This window comes from Prionailurus viverrinus, chromosome A2, assembly GCF_022837055.1.
Source record: "Prionailurus viverrinus isolate Anna chromosome A2, UM_Priviv_1.0, whole genome shotgun sequence".
NCBI lineage: Eukaryota > Metazoa > Chordata > Mammalia > Carnivora > Felidae > Prionailurus > Prionailurus viverrinus.
In genome coordinates this window covers 125894770-125909445 of record NC_062562.1, presented here as the reverse complement: position 1 = coordinate 125909445, position 14676 = coordinate 125894770, and the positions used below count along the sequence as shown (strand labels likewise).

At 41.9% G+C, this 14676-nt stretch overlaps 1 protein-coding gene, 1 long non-coding RNA gene and 1 other non-coding gene across 4 annotated transcripts in view; 1 reads left to right on the top strand and 2 right to left on the bottom strand.

Moving 5' to 3' along the window:
* The window catches only part of NPSR1 (neuropeptide S receptor 1), a 153378-nt gene that overhangs the window by 29864 nt on the left and 108838 nt on the right, over positions 1-14676 (bottom strand). For both annotated transcript variants that reach the window (XM_047850572.1, XM_047850573.1), the window contains one exon: positions 10650-10851. In XM_047850572.1, coding sequence (XP_047706528.1) covers positions 10650-10851 — 202 coding nt within the window. The remainder of the gene's footprint in view (positions 1-10649; positions 10852-14676) is intronic.
* The window catches only part of LOC125161008 (uncharacterized), a 102142-nt gene that overhangs the window by 70898 nt on the left and 16568 nt on the right, over positions 1-14676 (top strand). The window contains exon 2 of the long non-coding RNA XR_007150439.1: positions 8763-8926. This is a non-coding gene — a long non-coding RNA (uncharacterized LOC125161008). The remainder of the gene's footprint in view (positions 1-8762; positions 8927-14676) is intronic.
* LOC125161355 (U6 spliceosomal RNA) lies at positions 1286-1389 on the bottom strand. Its single transcript, XR_007150570.1, has one exon. It is a non-coding gene; the product is annotated as a U6 spliceosomal RNA (small nuclear RNA).

Genomic DNA, 14676 nt, shown 5'->3' with positions numbered 1-14676 from the left:
TCAGATGCTTAAGCAACTGAGCCACCCAGCTGTCAAGCATTGCTTTATTTTAGAACTACACAAATTTCCCTCCTGAGAATCACTGGTTAAAACAAAATCAGAGCTCTGGTCTGCAGTAGCTGACAAAGCACTAATTGTTTTTAGTGATCTTTACAATATAACTTAATTAATGACTGTGTTAAAACCTTCTGCTCCTTATTGCTTTTCCTATTCTTGCTCACTGAACTCCTCTGAATGCTCCAGGTGAGCTTGGGACCTTTTTCGAGCATCCCCACTCCTTCTCATCTACCTGTCCAGGGATTTTTCTGGAATTTGTAAGTCTACTTTAAAGAAGAAATGACAAAAAAATTACTTGTGAGTCTATTCTTTACCCTAAGTTGGACATTTGTTATAGCAAGGAGACTTTTTCCCCAGGAAATGAAATATAAGGAAAGGTTACAACCACTGTGAAACATTAATTATGTATTACAATTGCAACCTCAGTGCTAAGTCAATTAATAATTCAAATATTCATTGACCACCTGCCATATACACAAAGGAAAATTAAGGAAGGTCTTATGTGTTAGCGGTTTAAGACTAAGTCATCCCCACCTAATCTACATAGGACCAATCAGGCAAGTGGAAAACAGCTCCTGATAAGTAGGGTGTCCCTTTATTACCCAAATCAGGCCACTTGTTAGAGCAGAGCAGAGCAGTCACGCATCAGAGAAATCTCTGAATTATATTTGTCTCCTTCTCCCTCCTCATTTCTTTCATCAGCAAGTTCTGTGGACTTTCCATTCAAAATGTCTCCATGATTTGTTCCTTCCTCTCCTTTGTTGCTCCTCAGCATCAATCCAGATCCTTCCAACCTCTTTTTTTATACTTCGACAATTTAAAAAAAAAGTTTATTTATTTTGAGAGAGAGAGACTGAACAAACTCACACACAGGGGAGGGACAGAGAGAGAGAGAGAGAGAGAGAGAGAGAGAGAGAGAAACTGTGAATCCCAAGCAGGTTCTGCACTTCTGCACTGTCAGCATAGAGTCCGACTCAGGGCTTGATCCCATGACCCTGGATCATGACTTTAGCTGAAATCAAGAGTTGGATGTTTAACCAACTGAGCCACTCAGGTATCCTGACAACTTTTTTTATTGTGGTAAAATAAACATAGCAGAATTTACCAGTTTAGCCATTTTTAAGTGCACAGTGTGGTGGCATGAAGTACATTCACATCATTGTATAACCATCACCATCCTCCATCTCCAGAATTTATCATCTTCCCTAAGTGAATCTCTATACCCATTAAAAGTATAGAAGGCTTCATGAATGTTCATGTTATACTCATGCAAGGGCCATACTAATCTCTGTATGATTCCAATTTCAGTATGTGTGCTGCCCAAATGAGCACCCCTCGTGACCTCCTGCTTGATTATGGTGATCTTCCAATGCCTCTACTCAGCTACCATCTTGAATGTCCATGCCACCATCAAGGTGGAGCTCTGGGACACAGAGTCATTCTCTGGCTTAAAACACTCCAGTGTCTCCACATTCCTACAAGATGGTATCCAGTCTCTTATGCAGGGCATCCAAAGCCTCCCACAATCTGCCTCTGCCTTCCTTACCTTATCATCATCATCCTGCTTCCTAGTACCCCACTGTCTCTCAATGACATTTCTCCATATCAGTGATGGGAGCAGCCAATAGGGGCAGGCCAACAAAACTAACCCTGACTCCATGCTTCACATGTAGTTGACTTTGGGTGAATCTGAGTTCCAGTGTCTTCCATCTGTCAGCATCCGCTTTGCTCTCTCATTGAAATGCATTTTTAAGCCTATTCTCTGTATTTCACTTTGCTATGAAACCTTTCTGAGCTGTGCTTGTTCCCCAGTGATAATTAGCTCCCTCTTCCTTGGGGCTTCCATGATAGTATAACACTGGTTACACTGATTCTTGTCTATGGTGGTCATGTCCTAAAGATCAGCAGACTTATAAATAGCCCATCTGTAGAAAGAGAGCTAAAGAATAGCATCTCCATTCTTTTAGTCCAACTTCTTCCATGTCTTCAATCTATTTCCATTTTCTTGACAAGTGCAGCTTTCCTTCAGGCTTCTTAGAAACCTGAAAACTGAAAGATCACCTAGATTGAAGAAAGTATCCCTTATCGGTAATGGCAGGTGGAGTTCCTGATTTTATGGAAGACTATCTGGACACAGACCCATTTTCTTTCATTTCCTTTATAGAGGCAGCTCATGGTGAGAGGAGAGTGAAAGCCTAAGCCAGAGAAAACCTTGTAGGACTCTTAGGAGGATACCTGAACCCGGTTCCTTAGTTCTGAGTCTGGATTATGTGTAAGAAGTGTTGAGGAAACAGAACAAAACCTTTGCTCTTCCTTTGAGACACCATGAGAGCACCCCATTCAGACTACAGGTTCCTGACCCCTGCAGGACTCAGCACAAGGCTGGGGACTTGATGGATGTCCACTGCAATCTTGGAGCCATACGCCTTCAGAGTCAGACAGGGCCTAAGGCTGCATCTCTGCCTCACCTTTGGGGCCTGAGGATGGTGTCGAATTGTGCTCTAAAGGTCTCGCTGGAGGTCAGGCATAGGGAAGACAGGCAGGGGGAGTTGGTGCTTCATTGGATAGGCCTTTTTTTCTCCTCTCCCAGCAGGGGCTTTAAGAATATTCCTTAGTGGAAAGTGTCTCTCTCCTTCATTAATTAATTCATTCCACTATATGCATTTGAGCACTTTTTTGTATCAGGCACCTGTTGAGCCACTGTGGATACCACAGCAGAAAAAAAACAGAGTCCTACCCCTCATGGAGCTCATATTGTATTCGTGGAGATAGACGATAATAAAATGAGGACACAGTAATATATGATTATAAAGGAGCAAAATCATATGGAGATAAAATGTAGGGTGACACAAGAGTATATAATAAGGGCCCTGACTTGTTCTGGGGGTCAGACTTCAGTTTTGAGAGATTCAGTGACTTGTCTGAGTTCACACAACTAGAAAATGGGACTGTAGCCTGGGTCCTCTGACTTCAAGGACTGTTAACCAACTTGTTAACAAACTTGTTAAGGAGGGTGCACAGCCTCCTCTGGGGGCTGTATTGGGTCATGCATACTATATATCGTTCTAGTTATTTACTTCTTTGATTCCTAGACCAGCTTAGCCTCTCTGCTGTGGATCCCCTAAGGGGGCTCTCTATTTGCCCTACCATAGCACTCATCACACGGCTACAACACCTTCCTTAATTGGCTGCCTTCTCTGTTATACAAGAAGATTCTTAAATTCAAACAGGATGTATGTCTTGTCATTTCTGTATCCCCTTTGCCTGGTCCAGGGTCTGGCAGAAGTTGGGTGCTCTACATGTATTTCTGGAAATAACTAATGTGTGGGAAGAGGCAAGAAGTCAGGGACTGTGTCATTGGGCTCTGGGAGACATGAAGGCAGAAGTAACTTTGTGGGGAGAATGTAGAAAGAGTATGATACTTAAGAAACTAAGAAAAATGTGAGAGTCCCAATATACACAATCCATTGACACCATGTTTAATGGGCTCCTGGACAGAGAAAGTGAAAGGAATGCCTTTATTAACTCACTCGGCACTACAGAATTAACTGAGATTTCTCAGAAGAGTTCACTCTGGTGACTTCAGTAGTTCAGATGAATTCACTGATGTCTGGAACCAGCAAGTATGGACAGTTGGGTATCAGGATGCTTTTTGTAGCAAGTTACAGAAAACTCCCAACTCAAATTGTTCTAAGAAATTAGAATATTTCTTATCTTCCGCAATTGCAACTTCAGAGGGTCAAATCTGTATTCCTTCCATCCCTGTCTCTTTTCTTTTCAGTGTAGGTGTCTCCCTGAGTCAGACTACAGCAGTTCTAGGTGTCAATGCAGAGACAGCAATGTCCAAAAGATGAGAAGCTGTCCTCTCCTGGGCTTGTTCCCTAAGAATGGGGAAATCTTTCCCAAGAGCTTGTCAGAAACACTCCCTCACATCTCATTGGCTACAATTGGTCACCTGGCCATTCCCAAACCATTCACATACTGAGGGGAGAGGCGACCATGAGCAGCTTATTGTGGAATGGATATTGGAAAGCCCATCACAAACATCTACCCTAACCTAGCAAATTAGTAAGAATGCCTTTTCAAAAGGTATAACTCTTGCCACCCCTCAGGTAACACCATATAGTATATCCCTTCCTTTACTAATATCATGGGTCATTGTCCTTGACCTTGGACCTCATGCCCAGGGACAGTGCTGGTCAGCCCCTGGGTCCTTTTACCCACCATAGCCATGAACTCTACTGGGCTGTACCAACCTTAGCATAGGGCTTTCCCACAGTCTGAACTCCATTCCCCAAGCAAAATAAATGGATTTTTTTTCATGTAACACAAATCAGTGCTCTATGACAAATGTGCTTTTTTCCACTTATTACTTTGCAATCGTTGGCCATGGATCTTTTATGTCTCTATCTTTATGTCACAGAGATAAAAATGATAGAAAAATGAGAAATCAATTAAGTCACAAGAAAATAACCACAGCTAAACTAAAGCAATTACACCGGGGCTAATAACCTTCCCAGCAACAGTTAGACAGTTATGTCAAGTAAATTTTAAAATAACAGGAGTTGTGTTGACCCAGAAAAACATTGTATTGCCTTTATTGTCAGTCACTGTGATTTCAAGTCCTGGGAGGCTTGATTTAATTAATGGCAGAGCAGCTAAATCTTTATTCATACACAGCTCTCCTGAAAGTTTGCCACAGGCAATATAACTCCTTCTTCTCTTCTCCCCCCCCCCACCCCCCATCTCTGCCTTTCATCCTCTCTCCCTTTCCTTTCTCCCTTCCTTCTTTCCTTTCACAAATATTAATGAAGGATCTGCCATATGCCAGAAACTGATCTAGGTACTAAGTAGCCAGAAATTTCCATGATAGGTGTGTGTGTGTGTGTGTGTGTAAGAGAGAGAGAGAGTGACACAACATCTCTGTCCTGTGATTGGGGCAGTTTGTCCATTGGCCTTTATGGTGTGCTGGATTTGGAATCCAGAAATTAAGAGACAAAGTTCTATACTCAAGAGATACAGCCGCACAAGCAGGTGATTACACTACCATGAAGCCTTTATGGCGATAGGGATGAGCTGAGGTTGGAGGCTATGGGTGAACAGCTGAGGCACTATTTGGTCCAGGACTGGCAGCAGCAGCTCTGTGTGGAGTTGGTGTGTGGAGGGACAAATGAAGAATGTGAAGTGAGTTTCCAGAAGCAAGGCAGGGTGAGTGTGGAGGAGTGCTTAGGCACAAGGAATGATGTGCACAAAGGCCCAGGCATAAGAGGAGTGAGGGACGTCCCTGTTTGTTCTGGCTGGAGAAGTGCGTGAAGGGAAGAACATCAGTAACTCCCTTGAAATAGCCAGGGGACCTTTGAGAAAGACAAGCCATCTTGTCCTAACAGATATTAAATGCATATAACGCTATAATAATTAAAACAATGTGGAATTAGTGGCAAAAAAGCACCTAACCTACTTATTTCTATGTTCTCTCCTTTCCTAATTATGGCAATTACGATGAACTGAAAATAAAACCATATTTAAAAAAAAAAAATTTTTTTAACGTTTATTTATTTTTGAGACAGAGAGACACAGAGCATGAAGGGGGGAGGGGCAGTGAGAGAAGGAGACACAGAATCGGAAGCAGGCCCCAGGCTCCGAGCCATCAGCCCAGAGCCTGACGCGGGGCTCGAACTCACAGACCGCAAGATCGTGACCTGAGCTGAAGTCGGACGCTTAACCGACTGCGCCACCCAGGCGCCCCTAAAACCATATTTAAAATGAAGAAGCAAATGACAAACTAGGGACATATTTGCAACTCGTAAAAAAAAGAAAAAGGTTATTGTATAAAGAATATCTCTCAAGATAAAGAAAAAAGACGATAAAAACAAACTGAAGAGACTAACAAGCCCAGAAACAATGAGAGTATTTATAATATAAACATGCATATGATAGAATTGCTGTTTCCTACCATGGAGAAAAGATAGATTATTCAGTGAAAGGTGTGGGGACAAATGACCAACATTAAAAAAAACAAATTCAAGTTAGATCTCTAATTCATATGTAACATCAAAACTAAATGCTATTGGGGCAATTGTCAAATCAAATCAAATATGTTTTTTTAAAGTGACATTTTTAATGTACTCCCAACACAGAAATTATTTTCAAATAACTAAAATAATAAATCATTAAAAAGTTAAATCGGGGTGTCTGGGTGGCTCAGTCAGTTAAGCATCTGACTTCGGCTCAGGTCATGGTCTCATGGGCCGTGAGTTCAAGCCCCGTATCGGGCTCTGTGCTGACAGCTCAGAGCCTGGAGCCTGCTTTGGATTCTGTGTCTCCCCGCCTCACTCCTCCTCCCCCACTAATGCTGTGTCTCTCTCTGTCTCAAAAATAAATAAAACATAAAAAAAATGTTTTGGGGCACCTGGGTGGCTCAGTCGGTTAAGCGGCTGACTTCGGCTCAGGTCATGATCTCGCGGTCCATGAGTTCAAGCCCCGCGTCGGGCTCTGTGCTGACAGCTCAGAGCCTGGACCCTGTTTCAGATTCTGTGTCTCCCTCTCTCTGACCCTCCCCTGTTCATGCTCTGTCTCTGTCTCAAAAATAAATAAATGTTAAAAAAAAATTTTTTTTAAATGTTTTAAAGTTAAATCAAAGTAGAAATAAGTATGTGGAAGAGGCAGTTTCCTAAGAAAGAAATGGAAGGCAACAATGTAAAGAAAAGCATGAGTAAATGTGCATACACGACAGTGTGAGACGTGGGTGTGTTAGAGAGAAGCCATATACATTTCATTCATTTTTTCTCCTGCATTTATACAAAGTTTTGCATACGCTTTCCTATGATTCTTTTAACTTTTTAAATTTATTCATTTGACTTTTTCATTTCTTTATTTTTTATTTATTTTTTATTTATTTATTTTTAATGTTTTTATTTATTTTTGAGACAGAGAGAGACAGAGCGTGAGCAGGGGAGGGGCAGAGAGAGAGGGAGACACAGAATCTGAAGCAGGCTCCAGGGTCAGCACAGAGCTGGACACGGGGCTCGAACTCACCGCGAGGTCATGACCTGAGCTGAAGTCGGACGCTTAACTGACTGAACCACCCAGGCACCCAAGACTTTCTCATTTCTGATTTTTTTAATTCATGCTGTCTCCCCTTTCATAATTATGTCAGTCATATCAACCCAAAGCAAAATAAAACTATATTCAAAATGAAAAGGCAAATGACAAACTAGGGAAATATCCTCAATGATTGAAAACATGAAAAGCTCATTACTTAAAGAATATCTTTGAAAATAAAGAAGAGAGAAAACAAAATAAAATTGAGAAAAAAATGGGTAAAAGAATAAAATATGTAATTTACTTAAAAAAGAAAAAATGATAATGTACATATTAAATTTTTAAAATCTCATCCGTAATGAAAAAAATACAAGTTAAAACAATGACATATGTATTTTTTGCCTCTCAATTTGGTAAGGATATATGTATGTATGTATGTATGTATGTATATGTATATATATGTACGTGTGTATCATGCCTGAAGAACAATGAAGCATGAGGCATGGTTCATAAAGTGAATGAACATCTTATTTGAGTTGTTTCTTTTGTCTACTTAAGCTTGGAATTGAAAGTTTAACTTTACCTAAAAGAACTATAAGCAAAAGAATCAAACACAAGGATCCACAGTGTGGTTAAGAAGGAAAACTAAAAACAACAATGGTGAACTTTAGCTCTGAGAGATATGAAATTGTTACAAGTTATCCGAGGAGCTAGCTGGAAAACAATAAACAAATAAATTCCTCACGAGATTCCATTTAGGCCTGGTCTTGTGTCAAGGGAGGAGAAGAGGCTCCTGGGTGGCTCAGTCAGTTGAGCACTGGACTCTTGATTTCCACTCAGGTCATGGTCCCTGGGTCATGGGATCGAGCCCCCAGTCTGGCTCCATGCTCAGTGTGGGGCCTGCTCAGGATTCTCTCTCCCTCCCCTCTCTCTGCTCCTCTACCCCACTCTCTCTCTCTCTCTCTCTCTCAAATTAAAAAACAAAACAAAACAAAAAAGAAGGGAGGAGGAGCTGATGGGGTGGAGCCATATCCCCCTGAGAGAAGTTCTTTCTTCAACAGGAGGAGCCTGACCATGAAAGAGTGAAGCTCCTAACTGAGGAGATAGGAAACCCTTCAGAGAAGCTCAAGGTTGGAGGGAGGTCACTCTGAATCTCCATCGTTCCACCACAGCTAGGGAGCAAGGAGAAGGATGAGGGCCGAGGGAAACTCGCTTTTGAAATCATCCCTTCATCATCAAATTATACTTAGCTTTTTCCAAGGACACTACAAGAACACACAAGTTGGGCTGTAGGCAAGTTTGAGAGGTCCTGATGGGAAGAAGCAGCTTGAATTGATGGGGGAAGATTAGGGACAGTGAAAGAGCCGTGTGACAGATCTGGCCAGACAGCACAGTGGGAGCCATGTGGTTCACATACTGTATTCACCCTGCTGAGCAGGGGTTTTGACTGATTTCGTGAACTGATGGGAAATCAATCAGGAGAGAACAAGGACATACACTGCCACTGAAATCGATGTGTCAGTTGTGTGACAGACGGCGGAAGCCGCTTCCTCCCAAATGCTCACCCCTGCGACTAGTCCCCCTCCTCTTCCATGTGCCCCTTTCCAACGATGCTATGACTTACCTTTGATTGGTTGTCTAAATACCCTTCATCTTTCCTTCAGGATTCCTCCCAAGTTCAACTTGGTAGAAAGGAGGCAGTACATTGAAATAACGTAGACGTCAATTTGTCAGTTCAGCAGAGATGACTGGGCAATCTCCAACCTCAGCAAGGCTGCTGGGCTGGCTATGGGATCACCGTCCTGCCCAGCTCCATCTCTGATGCTGGGTGAGTCATTTTGCTTCTTTTAAGCCTGCTTTTATGAAAAATTCAGGGGCTGGACTATGCGATGGATGACATTTTTCCAGCTTTGGGATTTTATGAGACTATAGATGAGCAAAGAGCAAGAATATGTGATTCCCATAATGTCAGAAAACACTTGAAAAATACTTAATACACTTAATTAATAATCAAAGAAATGCATATTAAAATGGTGAGATACTTTTTCTTTTTTTTTTAATTTAACATTTATTTATTATTGAGAGACAGACACAGAGCATGAGCAGGGGAGGGGTAGAGAGAGGGGGAGACACAGAATCTGAAGCAGGCTCCAGGCTCTGAGCTGTCAACAGAGAGCCCGACGCAGGGCTCGAACTCATGAGCTGTGAGATCATGGCCTGAGCCGAAGGTAGACACTTAACTGACTGAGCCACCCAGGTGCCCCGGTAAGACACTTTTTCACAACCTCTATGTTTGACAAAGATTTAATAAAGAAGTGACGTCATCTTCCATTGGGTCAGGGGAAGAAGAATCAGAGCTCTTTTTTGCTGTTGGCAGGAATACATCTTTTCTATAGGGCAGCTTATGAATATGCATCTAAAGTCTTAAAATGAGCATCATCTTTGATCTAAGAATTCCACTAGAATGGGTTCTGAAGGAATAATCAGGGACTCATGAATAAATTTAAATACAAAGATTTTTATTGCATCATTATTTATATGATCCGAAACCAAAGGCTGATCTTCCTTCAACCAGGAGAAATTATGGGACGCTCCATGACAAGCTTGAGGACACTCAAAACAGGATCAGCCTGGCCACATACACACTCAACATGCCAGCGTCTCCCTCAATCCCATCTCATCCACCCACACAGAGCCACGTAGTCAGAGGCGATCCTGCCATATGACTAGTGAGACCCTGCCTTTCCAGGTGGCTGTGGTCTTCTCTGCTGAAAGACCATCAGTGGCCACCATTGGCTGCAGGACAAACCATCTATGGTTTGGTGGTTAAGGCCCTTTATAATCGAGCCTCACCCCACCAGAAAGAGCTTTTTGCCAACTTCTCCCCTCCCCTACTGACACCGCCTGCCTTCCCTTTCCCTGTCACCACACTTACTCTAACCCCCAGTCACCAGGGAGCCTGCTTTCCTCTCTCCTTCAACGGTGGCTTCCAACAAGTGTTCCCTGCCATTAACTGACCTCATTGCCCACACTTTCTAGGATAGTTTTTGTGTATATTGCCTTTTTTTCCTTTTTTGCTCAGTTTTGTTTCAAGTTTGCCTATCTTTCCAATTATAAGGTCTCTGAAACTGGCACTATGTCTTATATTTGAAAGACTACATGCTATAGGAGAAAGAACAGGCATGAAATCAGAAAAACCCATGTTTAAATCCTGTGCCATGTTGGGCAAGTTGACCTCTCTGAGCCTGAGTTTTACCACACATGAAATGCAGACACCAGTTCTTTCATAGAATTGTAATGTGGTTAATGGGACAATTGTTAACCACTTAGCACAATGCCTGCCCCATAGTACATACTCAGAAAATATTAGTTCCCTTCTTTCACTCTACTTTGGAGAAGTTGGGCTTGATAAACAGTAAGTTTAGATGAAATCTTGTGGTCTGGCCACTTCCCTCAAGGACACCAGGAACAATGAAAGACCTGTAGGGAAGGAGAGCAGGAATTGGCGAACCAGGAAATCCATGGGTCTGGACTGCTGGCCCCTTCCTTACCTGATGATTGTCAGAGGGATGAAATACACCAGGAAGGCCACGATGGTCATGTATGGGGTCCAGTAGGAGTCGTCAGGCCACAGTGCCCAGCACTGTACTTCACCATTAGAGAGTTTCCTTTTTCCAAATATGATCAGGGTGGGAATGGAGAAGAGGAAAGAGAGGGTCCAGGCAATCATGATGAGGACCTTGGCTTGCTTTTCTGCTCAAAGGAAAGAGAAGTTGGATGGTTTGTTCATGTAGACATCAAAATCACTCAAGATGAGGACAGTATGAAAGGTGAGAAAGAGACTGGGCGAGGAGCATGGCTGTGTGGTCAGACAGAGGGAACATTGTAGAAGGCAATCATGGTAACATGAGCATCAAAGGAACAGACCAGTGCACATGCAGTAATGGAGGAGAAGGGAGCTAGAAGTGATCCAGGGAGGTAGGAAAATGTCAACACCACCCCCACGCCTTGATGTTCTCAGAAGGAAGGCTGAGAAGCATCCTTTTCAGAGATGTTAGGAGGACCAGGGATCTCAGGAGGCAGAGGGTGGAGGGAACCTACTGTGATGTGGTTGACAATGTAAGGGAGTTGGTTCCTGGAGGAATAGAGGAAAGTTGTTCTGGGTAGAAAAAGCCATGGGAATTTGGTGAGGAAATAAGCACAGAGCAGGATGGGATTGAGAGAGCAAGTGAGATGGCTGGAAGGCTTTTCCTCTTGATCAGAGGGATGTGATCCCTGCTGGGTTTCTGCAGACCTCGACAGCATTAGTCACTGTTCCTGCATGCTCTTGTTCTTTCACTGGTTAAAATTCAAATTTTATCTTCTGTAGGTCCTAGAGCCTGGACTTTTAAGAGTGATCTGCAGCTCCTGGGCCCCACTCAGATTCCACTTGATGGGCTAACAATGTATTCACTTGTGAAAGGAATGGGCAAGGAAGTAATCAGATTCAAAGACTAGGAAACCATGCTTTAGAATTAATTCCACCAAGGTAGTAAAAATGTGTCCCCAGAGTCCACCCAGGGCACATGCTTGGAATTACTTTTCTCATACAGGTGCTGGGCTGTACCGGGAAGTCCCCAGTCAGATGTGTCACCAGCAAACACACAGCAGTGGTAAGACTGTTGACCTTCTGATCAGCGGAGCCCATCTGCTATAAAGAGTGACCGTTTGGGGCTTAACACTCAGGGACAGAACAGATGAAATGCAGTCTGGGTATTAGGTAGGCCATCCTCTGTTATCTTCAATGTTGCCTGTGTCTCCTACCCATAGGAAGGCAGCTTCTTGTTCAAAGTGCTCTTGTCCAATTCTGTACTTCCGTCTTAGCCTCTACCTTTTATGCATCATAAAAGGTAGAAGCCTCTACCTTCTTTGTTTTTAGCAATGGAAGTTACACATGATAATTACAGACATACTAGCAGAGAAATAGAAGCAAAGAGAAGAAAAAAAAGTCCTTGGTGGCACCACCCAGAGATAGCCAGACTAAATTTTGATAGTGCATTCATATATAATACAGTAGATTACACATATAAAAATGAGAACATAATATATATGCTGATTTTCAACCTAATTTTTTTCCCTGGAAAAAATTTTATGACCATCTTATCATGTCAAGAAAATCTTTTGTCAAAAAATTTTATGACATCTTTTCATGTCTACATCTACACAAGCGGCATTCAGAGTTTTTCAGGCAGTGAAAGCCTTTCATCAAATGTTAATTTTATCCTGGGCCCAGTGCAGGATGCCTGGGTAGCTCAGGTTGAGGCTAGGTGACAGCCAGAAGCTTCCAGGCCTATCTTGGGCAGGTCTACAAAATGAGCCCTCAGGGCCCAGTGTGTGAAATATAATATGAAAAGCACTGATACATTTTCCCTCCCACTGGTTACACTAAACTGCAATTTTATCCATAGCCTCTTATTAAGTATTTAAATTGTTTCTGATTATTTTTATTACAAATAATTTATATGTATCTCTTTGTACTGCTATTGCCTTAGGATAAACTCTTAGAAACAGATTTTGGCAAATATTATTAAATTTCTCCCAGAAGTGTCTACAACTTATGGTTCCCGCCAGAAGTCTACAGACACGACTATCTTGTTATACCCTCCCAACCTGGAGAAGATTCCCCCTCTAACTCTTGTTACCTCCTTGGTAAGATTTCATATCCAAATGTTTAATTCTTGCAATTGTTTAGTTAGTGGTCCAAAAGAGTATTTCTATATGTGGTCTGCTCATTTTTCTTTGTTTCTTAATAATTTGTTCATGTTCTTCACCCACTTTTTCTATTGGTATGTTCTTCTATCCTTGCCACAGTTCTTTACAAAAACGATATTACCCCTTTGTCTGTTGTATACAAATATTTTCTCACTTGTCATTTTGCTTCTTAAGTATGTGTACAATATTTATTATTTGTATAAATAGTTTTAAAGTTCTGATGTAGTGAAAACAACATTTATTTCCCTTATTGTTTCTGCCTTGGGTGTTATTCCTAGGAAGATCTTTCTCTCACCAAAACTAAAAAAAAGTTTTACTCATACTCATCCCCTTTCAAGTTTAAAATTTTTACTTTTTTCAATCCAAGTGGCATTTACTTTATAATTAGCTGTGGCAGATAGCAGTCTAATATTTTTAAGTGGCTAGACAACCATAATAACACCATATACTGAGTAATTCATTCTTTTCTAATTGACATTATTCCATATGCTTTCCATACATTATTCTGGTTTCAGTATCATGTTTTTTAAAATTATCAAACTTTTATATTATGTTTTAATATCTGGCATGACATATTTCTCTTCATTATTAACAGATGTTTTCCTAATTGTTCTTATATTTATTTATCCTAAAGGGCTTTGAAATGTCAACTTCTCTGGAGTGGCTGGCTAAGGAAACTACCACTTTAGTAAAAAGCATTAAAAAAAAATCAGTAAAATGTGGCCTCCCCTTCCCCTCTCCTTCCTTTGCTTTAGTTGTCATTGCCTTGTGGCTGCAAAGCCACATGTGACTCTGTGTGGCTTCCACCTGCTCCGGTTCTCCACAAAGGTGTGCTGCCCGGTGGGGAATTGCTTTCTGTTGTCTTCTCTTTGTTCAGTCACGTAAACCCTTAGCTCTGCCCCTCAGGGCTGCCCTTAAATTCCAATGAGCTGTGACATCAAGAGACTCTAGCATCGGGTTCCCTGTTCTCACCTGTACCTCTCCCCCAAACTCCTGCACAGCCATACAGCCTTCCTGGGGGTGTGGCACCCATGTGTGCTAGGAATTCCTTGAAGTTTCTGGGATTTGGATGGCTTCTTTCCTTGGCTCCCACCCAGCTCCAGGTCTCCTCTATTTTGACCGGGGCCAAGGTCAGACACTTAACAGACTGAGCCACCCAGGCACCCCAAGTGTCCTCGATTTCTATGGCTATTCCATGACTTCAGAGGAATTGGCAGCGAGGAAGGGAAAACGGTTAATGTCGATTTCCAACTTTCATCTTTCCCCGAAGCCATTGGAGATGATTATTTTCTAAGTGCCCAACACTGAACCTCTATTAATTTTGTAGTGAGGAAATAAATTGCTTTACATCTTTAACAGAACACTGTGATATTCATTCCTGCCTTTTCTGTAATTTAGGACACTGTTCATAATATTGCAGTGTTTCTAGAACTCGTCATATCTTCCATGAGCTAAACATTTGATTTTTTTTTAATCTAATGAGTATGGTGACATGGGTAACTGACCACGTTTTCCTTCTGTCTACGGATTCCCTAAGCCTCCACCTTCTGCCAAGCATCCTGAGACACCTCTCACATGTTTTCTTATATGATTTCCCTTCACTCATATTTCTGCACTTTGAAATACCCTGGTGTATGTGTTTTTTGTATGTCCCCACTCAAACCTTCCTGGGGCCTACTGGGCGTAAATAAATAGATGAATGAATAAGTATATCACACTTTCGTATAGAGCATAAAATGTTTCCCCATTTTCCTTCATCTCACTCCCTGCTTCCTTCTTTATCATAATCACTGAGGCAATGGTAGTGCCTAGAAAGCTCAGTAGTGG